General features: G+C 52.6%; 2 protein-coding genes across 2 annotated transcripts; one reads left to right on the plus strand and one right to left on the minus strand.

The window, feature by feature from the left end:
- Positions 1-39: 39 nt before the first annotated feature.
- Positions 40-1,082, plus strand: NGA_2105100 (uncharacterized protein; the record flags this gene model as incomplete). The annotated part of the gene is made up of 1 exon (XM_005854627.1): positions 40-1,082. A coding segment is annotated over one exon (324 nt), but the record flags the coding sequence as incomplete, so codon positions are not given.
- A 15,839-nt stretch (positions 1,083-16,921) lies between these two features.
- On the minus strand, positions 16,922-17,394 carry NGA_2081000 (dna helicase aaa atpase; the record flags this gene model as incomplete). Its single annotated transcript, XM_005854626.1, has 1 exon — positions 16,922-17,394. A coding segment is annotated over one exon (473 nt), but the record flags the coding sequence as incomplete, so codon positions are not given.
- Between the last annotated feature and the right edge of the window lie 419 nt (positions 17,395-17,813).

Here is a 17,813-nt window from a genome sequence, read left to right on the forward strand (position 1 = left end):
TGGAGAACTGAAGAGAATGCGATTCACTTGGAGGGCTCATGAAATGTTTGCTGTTTATATATCCATCTCTTTCATTCACAATGAGGTTGTCGATTCTATAAGATGGGTACAAATGATCGCCTCGAGGCCTTCCCAATGGGAAGCCGCATCACGGGCAGTACGGCCGACGGCATCGTCTCGATCTCCTCAAAAATAACCACGATAATGACCATACATTCTCTGGCTTTGCTCGTATCGTGGGAAAGGGAGGTGATTCCACGCGAGACCGCGACTTTCTGGTGTCCATGGAATTTTTTTCCGCCTTCGAGCCATTGAGTGCTTCGGGGTCGGGAATACTGGTACAGCCGCGGAAGGGGTCACAGCATAGGCAGGGAGAGGCCGTCAGACCAAAAGGGATGGCTTCAATTTTGTCGAGCTTGAACGAACGCAAATATTTTTGCTTCAGCACATTCGCATTGGTCAGAGCCGCCATCTGCGATGTAGCCGTCCCGCATTTTTCTTCCTAGGCCTAATGCGCCGTAGTGGGTGGTAAGATGCAGGAATTTCAACGGGCGGTCTATGCAGTTGTCGTATTGGGCCTGATTTTCCCGCCTTGACTTTCGTTTGCGTCGCATTCTTCGGACTCGTTGGTACAGGCGTCGCACTTTGTGCTCAGTCCTAGCTTTTGGAGCCGTTGCTTAAGCAAAATGTGGCTTTCGTGGAAAGCGTAGATTCAGATGAAGTGACGAATCGACTTTGAATAGATTGTTCTGAATTTTCAAGCGTGGTTTCGTCGCACGCGGACGTGTTGCTGCGACAGTCATCTAGCTGATCGGTAGGAGCATTTTCTTGTTTCGTTTTCATCGTGGCCTCGCTTTCGTGACAATCGCGGGTATCTTCCTCGTGATTGCCCTGACTACCCTCCATGGTGAGTTCATCCGCCGGATGGGTCGACGCAGTCAGGAGTCACTCGCCAAGGCAAATGCTGTGGCTGGCCAGGTCTTGTCATTAGTCCGTGTCGTCCGCTCGCACGGGGGGGAGGGCCAAGAGCTTGCTCGGTACGGTGCCGAGCTTCACAATACCTCGAACATGCTAGAAAGCCACGATCTGGGCCACGGTGTTTATTGCTCTCTTGTTCGAGATTCTCGAACATGCTAGAAAGCCACGATCTGGGCCACGGTGTTTATTGCTCTCTTGTTCGAGATTCTCGAACATGCTAGAAAGCCACGATCTGGGCCACGGTGTTTATTGCTCTCTTGTTCGAGATTTGCAAACGGCCCTGCAAGCTTGCGTGCTGGCATGGGGGCACGCGCGGCCATGCAACGTCAGATTACTGGAGAGCAGTTGACGTCCTTTTTGTGTTACGATAATTTTGTCCCAACTATTCATTCGACGTCGGAGACCGCTGGACCAGCATCCAGGATGCAATTGGGAGTACATCGTCTGTCTTTTCGCTCACTGATAGAAAAAGTCGCGTGCGGGTGCGCTAGGATATCCGAAGGAGTACAGCAACAGCACAAACGTTATCATGGGAGCGAATCAGAAGCAAGAGCGATCGAGTCGAGGGTTCGACTTATCGCAATTTTGCAGGGAGAGGGCACAGAGCCAAATTTGTCCCTAAAGAACTTTGCATATCATTGCTAGCTGCGGGGACGAATTAAATTTATCGAAGTTGCTTTTGCGTATCCCCTACGAGAAATGACAGTGCTGCATGATGCCACCCTGGATATTCAAGCCGGCGAAAGAAATACCATCATGGGATGCAATGCCTTGGGAAAGAGCTCTCTTATTCGCCTGATGACGCGCTTTTACGGTGTGGTAATGATGGGAAGGAGGGGAACTAAATTGCTCGTTCAAGCAAAGATGATTGAGGTCAGCAGAGCTAGATGCCGGCTTTGTGATGCTCAGAAATGGTCGAGTCTATACAGGATAGTGACTGTTGCATCTTGCCATGCTGGAAATTAGAATCTTTTCTCTATTTTTTTTCATGATATCAGACGCAAGCAAAGGCCAGATGCTTCTAGATGGGTTAGCGTGCTTTTCCTCGTTGAACCCACCAGTGCTCTGGATGTTTCCTCAAAGACAGGTAGGATAGGACTTGTGACGAAGTCGAAAGCCCTTGTCGACTTTGGTTAATCAGAAATAAGTTCTGCTCCTTCTCGGGGAAGATTTATTGATGTCCTCCCGTACTTGCTTTATGTCGACTCGACGGTTCTATCGTTTTTAGTAGTACACAAGGCTGAAAAGTCGGTCAATCAAGGATCTACGGTGGTTCACATCAACATGTCATAGAATGGGCGCGTTGCAGAGCAAGGAACTTATGCAGCTATGCAAGCTGGGAGGGGAGGCTACGCTAACCTGCTGAAATCGTACAAGGAGGGTGTCATTGCCAATTAGGAGACCGTAAGAAAAGGCTGTCCTGGACTGATGAAATCTAACGTCTTTATCCACTCTTGGAGAGCTGTTTAATGAAATATCTACCCCAAATATGCAACGGCATGAATGCTCATCGGGTTGGCCATGAGCCTTCTTCGGAGTAAATCTCTTCCCATGTTGAGGCCATGACAGGACATGGTTCTTCGACATGCTACCGAGCAAGATCGCCCACGTACGGCTATTACGGCCTCAAAAGGCATAATGAATCAAGTAAGTTAATCTCTTATTGCATGCGACACCGCGTTTGTATGAGTGGTGCATTAGATTTACAGGATCATAAGCGGATCGTGGATGACGGGTAATAAAACCGTTCTACGCCCGCGCTGTCGAGAGGAAGAATCAACTACGTGGGAACGATTGCACAGACCATTATCCATCTGACATCAAATGTCCCCTTAAGCTTTTTTATTACTTTCCAAACTCGTCTCCTTCCCCTTGAACAGCACGCGTTTAATTTACAGTCCGCGAAAATCGACCGGGCATCGAGGACTGGAGCGAGCCTGGGAGCGGCGAGCGACTATAAGAGAGCAAGGTGAAGAGAGGGAACGTAAATGCCCTACACAAGCTCCTCCTTCTCACACAACCGCTCCCTTTTCTAAATCTTCCCTTCCATCTAATCATTTGTGTCACGGGATGGAAATCCTTCCATTTCATGCCCTTTCGCCCGCAACATTTTTTTTTCTGCCCTCCGTCGCATCACCTCTCGCCTTTTTCATTCCAGCAGGCAGGTGCTGCGCAGAGCATCGCGATTCGCACATTTCACGCTTACTTTGACTTTACGGTGCCATGGCTGCCAGTTACTCCTCGGTTTCTGGACTTGGTCAAGTCGCGACCACAGACTCTGCATTTCAAAGTCTGGAGGGAAAGATAAGCTCAATGCTACGTGAATACGAAGGTAAGTGTAGGGTTTTCATTCTGTTTCCAAACCTGAACTCAAAATTTTGTTCGCCTATCCCGAATAGAAAAGAGAAATGCTCTGAAAACACTAAAAAGCGAGGGTGTTGCTTTGGGGGAGAGTCTTTCAGCTTTCCGACAAGGGAAACAACTTCTAAATCGGAAGGCCGCTGTCCTTAACTTGCAACTTCAACAGGTTAAATATAATTATGACTCGTCCTCTTTCCTTTTGCTAGTTTGCCCGAAAACGTTTGGACATGTCAAGCATTCAAAGGTCACGAGTTCCCGCCCCTGAAAGTCCCTATTCGTGTCCTTCACCTACATCAGGCTATCCATCGCCGTATAAATTTCGAAATGCAAAAAAATGAAGCAAAAACTTCCATTACCGACCAAAAGAAGCTTCTCACATGCGACACCAGACTGGCTGACCCCAGCCATCCAGAAAACGCGGATCAAAAGGGTACAGAGGTAGGACAGGTCAAGGCAAACGACGATTGCGAAATTGTTGCCGGAACGCTTGGTGACGGAAGAAATAAATTAGCCAGACTCTTGGAAGAATGCACGCTGTGGGAAGCACGACGACTGGCCTCCGAGCTCCCTTTGCGGTTGCTTCGACGTTTCAATGGATGGATGGAACGGGAGATCCGGAAGCTCACCGCAACCCTGGAGGAGGTACAAGCCGAGAAATCCCGCCTGGTCCATTCCAACTTGCGGAGCAAAGCACCAGCTCGCCTGGTTTCCCTGCATGAGGCGGTTCTAACCTTAAAGCGGATGCTGGACAAGCAGCGGGGAATCAAGGTGCGTGTCCTCGAGCAAGTGGCGGGCAAACAGATTCGTCTCGAGACGCTCAGGCAGAAGGCCCAAGCTCTGGATGCGAGCTTGCGGGCAGAAGAGGCCATCTACATGGAGATGCGTGCTCCTAAGAGCCTCAGCCCGGATGTTGTCCGAGGTAGCAGACTGCCAGCGCCAGACCCCTCGCTCCCCGCGTCTCCTCCTGCCGGACCTGATGCCGCTATGACTACTCCCGTCGTCATCACTCCAGCCATCTCATGTCCAACTCCCGCCGAAAATTGGGAGTGTCCTAATCCACACGGCACCCGGCCCAGTGACGACACGGAGGGGACGAACAAGAGGAAACGAATGCGCCGAGAGGTACAGCATCCTGCAAGCCGCACTGAAGAGCCGTCTGACATGCAGTAGGGAGTTCTTAATACGATCCGTCACTTGCTGACGACACATAAGGTCACTCCGACAAGGACGAAGAAGACACCGAGGCTAGCACGGGCCGGACGGTCCAGACGCTCTCCAAGGAGGTAGGAGGTGATCGCGGTGAAGACGAATGTCAAGGAATTGCACAGAGGTACGGCCAAGCTTATCTCTAACGTACATGTAATATGTGTATAAGTGTGCAAGGACCAGAAGCCGAAGGGCAAAAGCATGAAAAGGACAGAAAGAGCGACAAGCCAGAACTTACCGCAAGAGCCGAGTAGGTAGTAAAAAACGAGAGATCCTGTTTGATTGACCAAAAACGCCAGTGCCGCCTTTAAGGAACAAGAACATTAGACGTGAATCATGAGATTTAAAGGCCCGATACCTTTCATGTTTCCTCGTTCATTTACCTTTCGTCGAACGAGTGACGCGAGGCCCATTTTGACCCCCCACTCCCCGGGACGAACGGTGGCCTTGTCACACTCCAGGCCACTGGATGGCGATAAAGCCGTAGCCTGCTTTATGAAAGCATTGGAGCAGCCCCATAATGCCCCAACAAAAAGGAAGCTGGCTACGCGGCGCAATGTCTCCATCGGCAGGGTTTCGGAGAGTGGAGCAAAAGGCTCGAGTCGTCCCGTCACGTGTTTTTTTAAAAAATCCTGAAAAAGAGAAGCCGTTTAAAAATGTGACAGGTATTTGTGTAAAAGATTTTTATCATGCAAGCTATATTACAACACTGGCTGTGTTTGAGAATCAATCTGACAGAGGGCATCGAAGGCCTGCTATTGGATCGTAAAGAGAAGTGCATTTAAGGATTAGTTACTCCCGCCCTTGTCTCGGTGCCTTGAGGCAAACTTTTCAAAAAATGAACGGATGAGAAGCACGCACTTGACATGCAACCCAAAGCAGTATGATTTCACACGTACGAATTTTTTAAACTGAAAAGCCGCGCTTTGGTTCCGCGGCTCATCTCCCACAGGGCGTAACCTCCTTGCGTCTATCACCCCATGTCTCTTCTTACGAACAACCTCCTGGCTTATGCTCCCGTAATCAAGACATGCTCATGCTCTCTCCTTCCGACGCTAATTCCATTGCATCTCCTCCTGCTGCCGCCCCGCCCGCACTGTCGCCCGTGTCACCCTCCACCTCGATGGCGTCCAGATACCGCTGCAAAGCCTCTCCTTCGATGATTTCCAGAGGGTGGTCTTTGCCTACAACAGCCACCGATGCATTATCCTTACTAAGCTCTTTGTCTCCTGTCATGTTCGTGATTGCGTGTGGTCAGCAGTGTGTGTGGTCGGCAGGAAAAAACCGATGGCAGAAATGGCTCGACTTGCCCTATCCCGTCCGTCTAGGCCACTCATTCTGCCACCAATTCCCAAACATCCTTACCCGCTGTGCCTGAGAGTGCTTTCAGAGCATGCTTGATCAACTCGTCTTGCCCCAACGACTCGAATTCTGCGTGATACTTCTCGAGGTATGTCTTCCCAGACTGGGCGCGGGACCCGATAGCTTGCGCAATATACTCATAGTACGCGCCCGAAGGGTCCGTTTGGTATAGGTGAGGTCCAGTTTGATCGTACGAGGCGATCTAGGAGAGTCCGGAAGTGGAAAGATGGATCGCAATTGCGTGTACACCGTAAGGATTAAAAAAGGTCATAGAGCCAGATCCCGCTTTATTTTTCACGTACCAGCAACCCGACGCCATACGGCCGCCGCACGTAGGACTGAGTGCAACGTTGGTGCTTGTCAGCAACGTCAACCACCAATCGGCTCGCCTGCAACGCGCTGCCGTAAACGTACTTATGATTCAGAGCTTCCGTGCGCATGTATTTCGCCAAGGATCTGGCGTCGGCGGTCAAACCCGAGATGGCTATGCCGATGTGATTGTCCACTTTAAAAATCTTCTTCTGGTAAGACGAAAGCTCATTGGCCGATCGTTTCAAAGCTGCCAAAACCACGAAATCCTTTGACCTTAGTCCAAGGGCGCAAGCACCCTGAGAGGAAATTTTGACATGGAACGTAATGAGCACCCAAAGATCATTCAAGCACTCTTACGAAATACAGGTAGAATAAACAATGAATAAGAGAAATTCGGTATAGTGCATTCCGCCATTTCCATTGCTCCTCTTGCGCTGCCAGCACTAGCAGCCCCTGTGCCGCCATTACCTGCTTGACCGCCTCCAGTGCATACTCCACTTGATGCAATCGTCCCTGCGGGCTCCAAACCGTCACGTCTGTATCGTACTGGTTGCGAAACATTGCTTCCTATGGTTTATATCGATTCAAATGGAAATTGCGGAGGTTTAGAGTTTTTCCGAGCTTCATGTCATTCTTCGACTTCTTCAGTGGAGTGATCGGCCTCAAAATTCCTTTGTCCGCTTTACCGCCGATCAAACTGCAGCTAGATCTACACATCCGTTCAATTCCTGCGTCCCTTGACATCCATAAATATTTAACATGACACGGACGCGGAGATGGACCTCGGGACGGCTTGGTTAGTCTTTCCACTCGCCAAGGAATTCGAAGGCGAGGAGGGCAACAAACAGCGTGTTCCCGCGACCTCACATGCCTAGCCTTAGCATTGCCCTCCGTCATGCCGTCTGGTCTGGGATCGTTACCCAATGCACCTCACCGATTTAATATCAAGAGTATATTTGAGTAGTCCATGCATTTCTGGCGAAGTCTAATGTGGCAAGGTTTGACGGCCGTCAGGGCCGCGCCGGGGTCGAGGGCCCAGACGATGCTTGTACATGAGGGTGATAGAAGTGTGTTCCAACTTCATGCATCCTCACCGGCATCAATTAAGGACGGTGGCGACCATGAGCTTGCAAGCTTTACTTCTGGCGCTACAAGAAACTTTGTTTTCCATGGTATCATGTGCTTTGGGTATAAGACATGAGTGAGGTAGCACCGACATGGCATCCTGCCGAGAAGATACGTAAATTGCAACGGGCCTCGCTCTGGACTTTTCGATGGCACATGCTCTTCGGCATGAAAGCAAATAACTGGGGTGTCTTCGTGCTGACTGGTACTCGCCCTTCAACGAGCACACTCAGGCATCTAGCACAGGCTAGTAGAAGCCTAAAAGTCGCACAGGCGGGGATTCATATGCACCAACGACAGGACGCCTCCTCCTTCGAATTATTTACAAATAGTTATGATGGAAATAAAAAAGCCCTTTTGATTTTTGATCCCGGGACTCAGTTCATTTTTAACTCTTCATGTATGTTCTGTCACTACTTTCTGGCCCTTTGAAATTTGCCAGTACCAGTTCAGACGAATATACACCACCCACTAAGTAATTCCACATTTAGTGTTCAGATACAGGATAGTCATTAAGGGCTAGGATCCATATCCTCTCCTGGTGAGGCGGTTGATTGGGAGGATCCACGGCTCCGACGGCTCTGGCTCGTGAGGAGCGGTTTCTCCGCGTGGCAGACCTCACACTTCTTCCTCCGCGAGGAATTTTCATATGTACAAGCCGGGCACGCCCAGGCAGTAGATTCAGTGCCTCCTTGGCTGGAATACTTTTCTTGTTCGTTTGACCTTCCTGATGCCTTCTTATGGCCCTTCATCTTTTGCGGGCTCAGGGTAGCCGCTCGTTTTCTTCCTGTTCCTTCCCTTTTTTCGTCCATTTTGTCATTTGCCCCCTCCCACACGTTTACAGCAGATTTATTGCCGCTCCGTTTTGCCGTCAGGAAAGCGTCATCCTCCTTCTCTGAAGTTGCCTGGAAGTCGTAGTCATCGTCTCCGCAACCCGTTGAATCCATGAAAGCCATTTCCTCTTCATACACCTGCGCCTCGAGTGAGAGATGATGTCGCCCCTGTCCATCCTCTCCTTTTTCGTCGTTTTTTGCGTCAGGGCCCTTGTCTGCTTGCTCAACTTCACCGGTTGCTGCATTCACGCTCCTCTCAGTGTCCTCGTCCTCATCGTCATCCTCCCCGTCCTCCGCGGCGCTGCTCTCGTCATCAGTCAATAGCACTGCAGCAGACAAGAAAACAAGAAGGATTATGAGGTATATGCATGAAATAGCCCCCTCACTTAGATGCAGACGTTTTTTTCAAAAGGCATGACAAGGTTACTTACAAAGAACATCTTTCATATCCTCGTCTCGCTGATGTGTTGTCCGAGTCGTCTTGGCCCGCTTCATAGCCTCCTCTTTCCCCCTTTTGTCTTCAACCTCGCGCTCGCTTTCAGTATCATCCAAATCTTTTCCCGGGGATTTCATCCAGCCTTCCTCATTGTTCTGAAACGACGAGGAACTTGCCACTGAAGATTTGGAGGAGGACGAGTCGCTTGATTCGTCCTCGTCCTCGACCGCCACCTTCTTGCCTTTCTTTTTTTCTCCCTTTTCCTTGCCGCGACCAATCGCTTCTGATGGAGAGGACTTGTTTTCTTTCATCAGCTTTTGCGGCCTCCCTCGCTGCTTACGCGTTACAAGACGGCCACGACGATACACGGCGTCGGACTTTGCTTCTTGCCCCTCAGTATCCTCCATCTCCCTTCCGCTACTTGATCCGTCCGCGTCATCCTCGCTGTTACCGTCCTGACCCCCTCCGGCCTCGTCACTGCCAGCATCATCCCCACTGCTTTCTCCCTTGTCCTCCTCTTCCTCCGACTCACCCCCCGGCCGCTCTCTCCGCTTGACTTCGGGTTGCGGGTACTGCTGCAGGAGGCTCCAGGTCACTTCCAGACCGAAGACAAAGGAAACTACATCCATGCCTGTCCCCAGGCCCAGCATGGCCTCCCTGAAGACGGGGTCGTCCACCGTCTCGACGTTCCAGTGGTGGCTCCAATTGTTCAAATCTTCCTCAAGTGGCATCCCGACCTGGGCTTGAAAGCGATTTCCTTCCTCCACCGTCTCTTCTTGTGCTTCCAGATCCTTTTTTACTCGGTTCTCTTCCGCTGCAGAAGACGCCGTCGAATCGACCTTCGCAGGTTTCGCTTTGTCCATTGCCACCTCGTCCTCCTTCTTCTCCTCATTACTTTGATACCTTAATGACAACAAAGTCGGGGCCAACGCCCTCCATTGTCGTTCGAACGCGGTGCTCAAGCGGTATAGTCCCGTTTGCAGCTGTGCTAAGTCTGTTCCCCTCCCTTCTCCAGAGCCCTCTGTATCATTGCGTGAACCAGCCGCGCCACTGGCAGCACGATCTGTCGCCGCCTTTGCAACCGCTTTATCAACCGCTGTAAGCTGTCTGCGCATGTGTTTGGTGAAAGCAGGCAAGTCCGCGTACTCTCCGTCGTCCAACCTGCGGAGAACCTCCGCCCAGTTTAGGAGCTCTACCCTCTCTTCAACCGGCAACCGAGCAACCAGCTCGTTCAGGTCATTTCTCACTGCCTGCATTAAGGACCCGTCCTGCAACTCTACGACCAAGCCACGCACAGCCTCGCATTGCGCCTTACTCAACCCGACACCTGCTGCTGCTTCCTCGGCCCCTCCCGTCCCTCCCTGCAGAGCCGCCGTTGGACAACGCTTGCAAGCAAGCTTTTTGTGAGTGTCTGATACCGTCGTCTCATCAAACCTGAAAAGCTGGCGCAGATCTTTTGAGGAGAGGGAATTAACCTCCTCTTTGTCATCCACGATGGATTGCAAGCCTTCTTTGGACAACTGACGCATGAAAATTTTTTCCTCAATGGTCCCAGTGCTGACAAATCGGTAGATAAAACAACGGCGCTGTTGTCCCTCCCGCCAGACTCGGGCTGCCGCCTGCTTATCCACTGCGGGGTTCCAATCGGGATCAAATAAGACAAGTCGATTTGCGCCGATCAAATTGATGCCACACCCTCCCGCTTTGGAGGAAAGGAGAAAAGCAAATGAGTTCGAGTGCACGTCATTGAAGATGTCCACGAGCTTTTGCCGTTTTGTCACGTTTGTGCTCCCATCCAAGCGGATGACCGGCCAATTTCGCCAGTTGCACAAACGCCCGATCATGTCCAACGTCTGCGTGTAGTTCGATACCACCACGATACGCTCCTTCCCCGTCGCCCGCATTTGCTGCATCAACCGCTCCAGGACAAGCATTTTACCAGACATATGCGCTTGCACTCGCTGGTGGGCCCCCCGTTCTCCAGCGCCGGCACTTCGCACGTTGCTTACCGGTGGAGGGAGAAGGTGGGCGATTTCTTGCAGCCCAATGCCCTGCCCTTTATTACTTCCTCCTCCCCCGTAATTGACCGCGGGTCCCCCCCTCGAAGACGATGAGGAGGGCGAGCTTTCCTGCAGCAACATGGGATGGTTGCACAGCTTTTGCAGTGCGCCGATCGAGGACAGAATGTTTGTTTGCTTCCCCTCACAAATGTGACGGATTTCTTTGGAAGACAAGAGGTGCTTGTACACATTTCTTTGCAGAGGGGTCAGACGACAGCACACCACCTGTACCAGTTTCGCAGGCAAGTGCTGAGCGTTTAGGGTGTTCGTTCTCCGCAAAATGAAATGGTTCACCAAGGTCGACATATCGTACTGGCAACGCTGCGCTTTTAAAAGCTCTGCATCTGTTGCGTCAGGTTCCCTGCCGGCGAGGACGTGCCTCACCACCTGCTTCCGAAATTGAGTCGGCGTGCCCAAGATTCCAGGATTGGTGAAATCCACCATGGCGTAAAACTCGTTCAAGTCATTCTGTAAAGGTGTGCCCGACAGGAGCACCCGACGCCGGCAGTGCAACTTGGCCAGGGCTTGATTCGTGGCAGTCTCCGCGTTTTTCAAGCGGTGGGCCTCGTCACAAATAAGGACATCACAGCAACCCGCGCAACCCGCCGGGAAGCTCTTGGCGTGGCCTCGGAAGGTCTCATAGGAAATGATCAAGACTAATGGGGAAGAGCGTGGGCAAATGTGAAATCAGGGGGAATATCGATGAAAAACGACGCATACAATGTCATGACCGACTATCAGCAGCGACAGAAGTGCATGGTCTCAGCCTCAACATGAAGCGAGGAAAACCTCGCGGAGAGGATCTATCCTACTATTTGCGAGACCTAGCTGGAGAGATCGATCCAGGACACCCCCCTTCGTGTCTCTACAATCCTCCCTTTTGTGCCGCAATATTTTTGTTAGGGCTAGCATGCTTTGTTCTCCAAATGGAAAATTAAAATAAGCTCTTTCAATGAAACCCATCCTGATGGCAATCGAGTACTACAGCTACCGCAAGCCTTCCCCTGCCTCGACCCCCTTGGTCTTCCCTTCCGCCCGCCCTTACCGCGATTCCTGGGGTTGCTGAGAAAGCGGTTTATCTCGATCTTGATATTCTTCCCCGACTCCGTGACGGCCACCACCTGGAGGTCCGGGTCGTCGCCCACCCATTTGGCGATCTCGTTCGCCCAGTTTTTGATCAGGCTCGTGGGCGTCACCACCATCGCCTTCCGCGCGACGCGCTCGCCCGGCTTGAAGCCTTTTTTCAGGAGGGTGTGAAGCACCACGATGGACTGGAGGGTCTTCCCAAGGCCCATGTCGTCGGCGAGGATGCACCCCTGCCCTTCAAAGCCCTCGCGTAGCCCGGTCAGGCACTCGAAGACGAAGTGGACTCCCTCCCGTTGGTGGGGCCGCAGGACCTTGCAGAGACGGTCCTCCACCTGAATGCGGTGCTTGACTTTTTGTCCCTCGTTGTTCTCCACCTCGCCCTCCCACAAGACCAGGGGCTCCCACATTGGCTCTTCTTCAAGCGCCTTCGCCTCCGTCCCTTCTGACGGCAACACGTCCTCCTCCGCCTCGCCCAGCCTCAAAGCTTCGTTTCCGTCCAAATTTGTCATATCTTGCAATACAGGCTGAAACTTCGTCATCCCGGGGACCCCCGTCGGATTTAATGAACATGTGTGCATGAGGCTTGCGCACTCCAAGAGACTTTTTTTTGAAAAGCTCGTCACTGTCGGACGAGCGCGAAGTGCACGGCGAGACAAACTTGCTGGTAACAGGCCGCCCTTGCTGCACCATGAGCCAATTCGTGAGCGGCTCCCGTGAGACAATACATTTGCCCGAAGCCACAGCGGCAGCATTGCGCCTTGCCACTATGCTTTCTCCCGTTATTGCGCCAGCATGCTTTCCGTCGCTCGGACCGCTTTGGGCTCCTGCATCTCTGTTTCCTGCATTTTCGACCCCACTAGAACTGGCAAAGCGATGACCGCTGTCCGGCAACTTTTTAAGGGAGGGTGCGTGGCTGCGTCGCATGAGGCCGCCCCAGGCCGGCTGGAAAAGCTTTGCGGAGGATGAAGAATGCGCTTCTTGCTGCTATTTGAAGATTTTGAGCCTGTTAAAAGTATATTATGAGCCAGCAAATCAAAGCAAGCTATCCGCCACTTCCCTGTTTCCTGAGGAGGGTGTTCTCAATTTTTGGATGGTCTTGCGCCAATCGAGGGGGGCGGGATGAGGAGGACAGGGACGGGGCAGGTGATATCAGGCAGGTGATATCGCTGTCCGCTTTGGGCGATGGGGCGGGTACCGAGACCGCCGCAGGCAAGCACGCTTTCATAATTTTCATGAGAGCTTTTTCCTGGCCACAACGGGGTTCAAATGCTCCCAATTGCACTTCTCTCAAAACCTCGAGGAATGCGATTCATCTTAATTGCCCAAAGTGGTTTGTTGACCCTGTCTTCTCCAATTCTAGCATTCCCTTCACAGGGGCTTGCATTTGACTCTCCCCTTTCAACAGCAAGCAAATGCCACAATTGGCGTGGCACTTGCTACCTGTCTCCGACATCAAGGAATTTCTCTCTCTCTGTCGACCTTGTGTGGGATGGTTACCTTTGAAGCACGCATCCAGCCTCTTTACTCTCTTTGTCGTGGACAGCGAGGATACCTGTAGGTCCACCCACGATCGGAAGAACGCCGCCGTTGCCGCTTGTGTCCGACTAGGCATACATATCCACCCTCTCTATACCAGTGAAATTACCATGGGGAGCACTGGCCTATTAAAACCGACATCATGCGAGACCATGCTATACTGCAATGATAGTGCCACCCTGCCCCTGCGTCCCGGAGCTCTGGATTGTGTTGTCTTTCGAGTGAAGGATTCGTCGGTTGGAGCTCTGCATTCTTCTGTCACTCAGCTCGCGTCCTATCTGACAGCCGACAAATTGACGCCGTCCTTGTTCTGCGTCGTGATTCCAGGGTACCTGACTGTAGACGTCTTGGTCGCCATAGAGGAGACCTTTAACCTCTTGCTGGCTCCCTCCTTCTCCTCCTCCCCCTTGCGTAAAGATGCAGGCTTGCGAATCGTTACACTACGGCAGTTGACACCGGACAAAGTGTGGCAATGTGGGCCGTGTGTCTTGGGGAGCGTGGGCAACTCACCCGACAGCAATGGCGGCACATTCGGTCTAGTCCAGCTACAGCGCCACAGCCTAGCTGCGAGCTCCACTGAACCTGAGGCAACCACAAGCCCGTCGAACAACCCCACGCTAGACAGTCGGATGCGTCTCCTTCATCTCCTCGAGACATCATTGTACCTGGACTTGCATGCCCCGGGCGTCTCAGGGAGCCATGCTTCCCACAGCCCTGCCGTCTCCCGGGTCCCCGCTTCTGGCGCCCCCGTCCTGTCCGCCGAGGACTGGGATTACCTCCTACCCCCGACTCCCAGTACTTGTTCCTTGCACCTCCCTAATTATTACGATGACTGGCGCCGGCACTACCCTGCTCTCCGCCTTTTGCTCGAGAATTTTGACATCTTGAGGGCCGAAGCCGCGGGCGTCTCCTCCTGGACCCCGTGGCCAGAGTACCACTTCCGGGACGGGGGGGTGGAGAACGACTGGCGCGTCGTTCCATTCTTGCACACCTTCCCCGCGACGGACCCGGGCGCCTCCAAATGGATCCCTAGCACCTGCGCCCGGTGTCCGGCCATCGTGCAGGTCCTTCAGAGTCTGAGGCCCGCCCTGCGCACCGCCTTGCTCTCTCGCCTCGGCCCCGACACGCGGCTTTCCGCCCACACAGGCTGGGAAGATCTGGCCAATCACGTCCTGCGCGTGCATTTGACTTTGGTGGCCCCTCCTCTAGGCCCAAACGGTGTTGGTTCCTGCGGGACATGGGTGGAGGGAGAAGTGCGGTGTCATCGTGAGAGGGACTTCATCGTCTTCGACGACTCCAAAGTACACAAGGCCTTTAATCTACACCCGACAGAATCAAGAATAGTACTTATCATGGATCTGGTTCGACCGAAGTATGTCGAGGCCGGTGTGGCTGTAGGAGGGCACACTGAGGAGTTGGACAAGTTTATAAGTGCGTTTCAGTGACCCATTGGAAAGCGAGCGTAGAGTTTATCATGACCAACTTATTCAAGGCACTGACCAGAAATCCTAAATGAAACATTGTAGCATTAGAATGGAAATTTGGTCGTTTCATTTGATTACTCTGTTTTATCCGTGCTTATTCAAGGCACTAGCAGCCTCTTATTGCGGAAAAGCATCATACATAACATAAATGTGACTCATGTACATCCTAAAACGTCTATTGAAGACACACAAAAACACGACCTACGGTCTCGACTAGAATAAGCAAAAGTTGGCGCGTGATTAGGATTTATCGCCGTGTTGTCTACAGAAACCGCGGAAATCCCACGCAATATAATTTTGTTTTTACATGCGAAACCTTTATTCTAATGTGTTTTCGGACGCACCGCACATCTTAATAGATACATGGGGATATCTATAAGGAGTGTCTGACATTATAAATTGCTTCCATAGTCCGGGCATTTCCTGGCCTCCACCAGTCCAACATCTGCCAGTGCAGGATGTCCACGTCCTGCCTTTGCAGATTCTTCCCAGGCTTTAGCTGGTCCAACGTCTTCTTCAAGGATGCCCACGCCCGCTTCAAGGCGACTGGCGTCTCTGCGCGCTTGGTCGAATCCATCAAGACGGCCACTGCTTCCTGATGCAGCCCTTTAAGGCCCAAACCTTCCGCGTGCGTGACCGCTCCGGAATCGCCCTCCGCTTCAAGCATCGCCAGAACTTCCCTGCGACGCGTCACCATTGTTTTGTGCAGATTGTGCCAGAGGAGGAAAGTAGGATTCACTTTTACATTGGAGTAGCTCAGACGCTGGGCTAATCGAAGGCCCGCGCGGGGTCCAACCCGACTGAGCGCCACATATGTTTGGCCTCCGTCAAAGCACCGCTCGACGTCCACCAAAGCCTCTTGCAGGGTCATTCCCTGAGACTTGTGAATAGAAATAGCGAAACCGATCATCAAAGGGAGCTGCAGGCGGCACGTACATCCGACGCCGACGATTGTCTCCGAAAAAAGCTCGGGGAAGATGGCCTTCTTGCGGCCGTTGCTAAAGAGAACCACCGGAATGCGGCTCTTGTTGGCTGTGTACCACGCCTCTACGAGCCTCTCTTTGTAGCAATGAAGGCTCCTTTTATTATCCGTCCCATTTTCGGAGGAGGGAGGACGTGTCTCGACAGCGTGCGGGGCCGGGCTAGGCTCCCTCAAGTTTTCCTCTGATTCCCCTCCGGCAGCTCCCGCCCCGACGCCCGATGTGTCCTGGTCAAAAAAAGGATTTCCTTCCGGTGCCCACTCCACCACCATGCCAACGCTTCCATTGACTAGCTTCTGCGGCCCCAATAAATCTACGTTTTTTAATAGCAAGATCTTGGCTCCTAACTTCAGCTTGACCCTCTCTGCAGCTAGGCACGTCTTGTAGTACAAGTGATTTCCCAGCAATAATTCCAGATCCCGCCGTTGCCGCCCATCGTAACCTTGTGCGGTCTCCTGGCGACGGAGGATGACCCCGCTGTCCTCGTGCCAGACGAAGTCCTGAGCCTCGTACTCTTCCAGCCGGGTGGGCAACCTGTCCAGCATCACCCGGTTCCGGCGCTCCACCAGCGCGTTTACGGGGTACAGGTGCAGAGGCTCCTCTGCTATTTGGCAGGCTGGAGCGGGCCGTGTCATTTCCAGTGAGCCTAACTGCCTCAAGCTAGCCTGGGCAGCCTCTCCTAAACTCGTCGAGGCCGGCCCGCCGCCACTCGCGGACACGCCATGCCCGTCCTCCCCTTCCGTTTTCCAAGCCAGCTTCCTCTTCTTCTGGTCGCTCTCCTCTTCGCGCCCTCCTTCGTCCTTCAACTGCGGCCGTTCTCTTGACTTCCGTTCGCTTTCTTGGAGGGCCTGCTCCCGTCGAAGCGGGGCGTGGTAGAACTCCTGATTGAGCCAGTCGAAGTCCTCGGCTGTCGTGTGCCCGGTTCGCACTCGATTCAAGGTAGCGATAAAGCGAGCGTCGTCCTGTCGGAACACCTTTTTCAACTCAATCACGCGCATGTCTAGATCCCACCATGCGTCAGACTGGAATGCCAGCCCCCGGTTGGAGAAAAGCACTTCTTGCCGGGCTCCCCGTCGGGGGGCTACACGCCCTCGCTCCAGACCTGGACCCTGTGTCTCTGCATCGCACAAGAGAGCGCCCCTGCTAATCACAGGCATGTGCCAAAAATCTTCGTGGCCTTCGAAGGCCCAGTCTTGCCGCCTCACAAAGTCACTGGTGGTGTAGCTGGGGTCCTCAGGGACCGGTGGCAGCTGGGCGAAGTCCCCCACAAATACTACCTGCAGCCCTCCAAAAGGCTCCTTGCTCCTACGCAGCTTTTGGATGATGCGATTTAATGCGTCCAGCATCTCTCCACTCAGCATGGAGATTTCATCCACGAACAACACCTCGTAGTGCCTGCTCCACCGCCTCTCCACCACCTTATCCTGGTAGAACATGCGCCCGAAATGATCCCAACACCGGGGCACGCCCACGCCTGTCGCCGCGTGCAAAGTCGTTCCGTCCACGTGCGTGCTAGCGATTCCTGTGCTTGCCGTGATACACACCTTTCTACTAAAGGCACGTCCGTGATGTCTTCGCAAAAGGTTGATGATTAAATTGGTCACGAAGCTTTTTCCTACGCCGCCAGACCCCGACAGAAAGACGTTCCTTCGCCGCAGGAGGACTTCCTCCAGGGCGTTGTATTGTAATGCATCAAGATTTATTCCAGCGCACATATTGTCGAGCTGTGAATGCATCCAACCGGCAGACATGTTCATGCTACCCTCACATGGCGCCGCCAGGGTTGCAGTGGCGATATTTTCCTCTCCAACAACCGTCGAGGCGCATTTCTGGTATCCCAAAGTGCGTACATATATCTGAGCATCTTCGAGGTTGGAGAAGGGGCGAATGGAAAAAGTACTGCGGGTCTTTGTGGCAAGAAACTCCTTTACACCTGCCCACTCTTGAAAGACGTGTGCCGCTGCTGGGGTGCTTGTAATAAGACCTTCGGCGCCTTCGATCTTGGGTCCCGATTCTTCAATGCAAACGACATAATAAATTATCATGCCGATCTA

Source organism: Nannochloropsis gaditana, assembly GCF_000240725.1.
Source record: "Nannochloropsis gaditana CCMP526 unplaced genomic scaffold scaffold441, whole genome shotgun sequence".
Taxonomy (NCBI): domain Eukaryota; class Eustigmatophyceae; order Eustigmatales; family Monodopsidaceae; genus Microchloropsis; species Microchloropsis gaditana.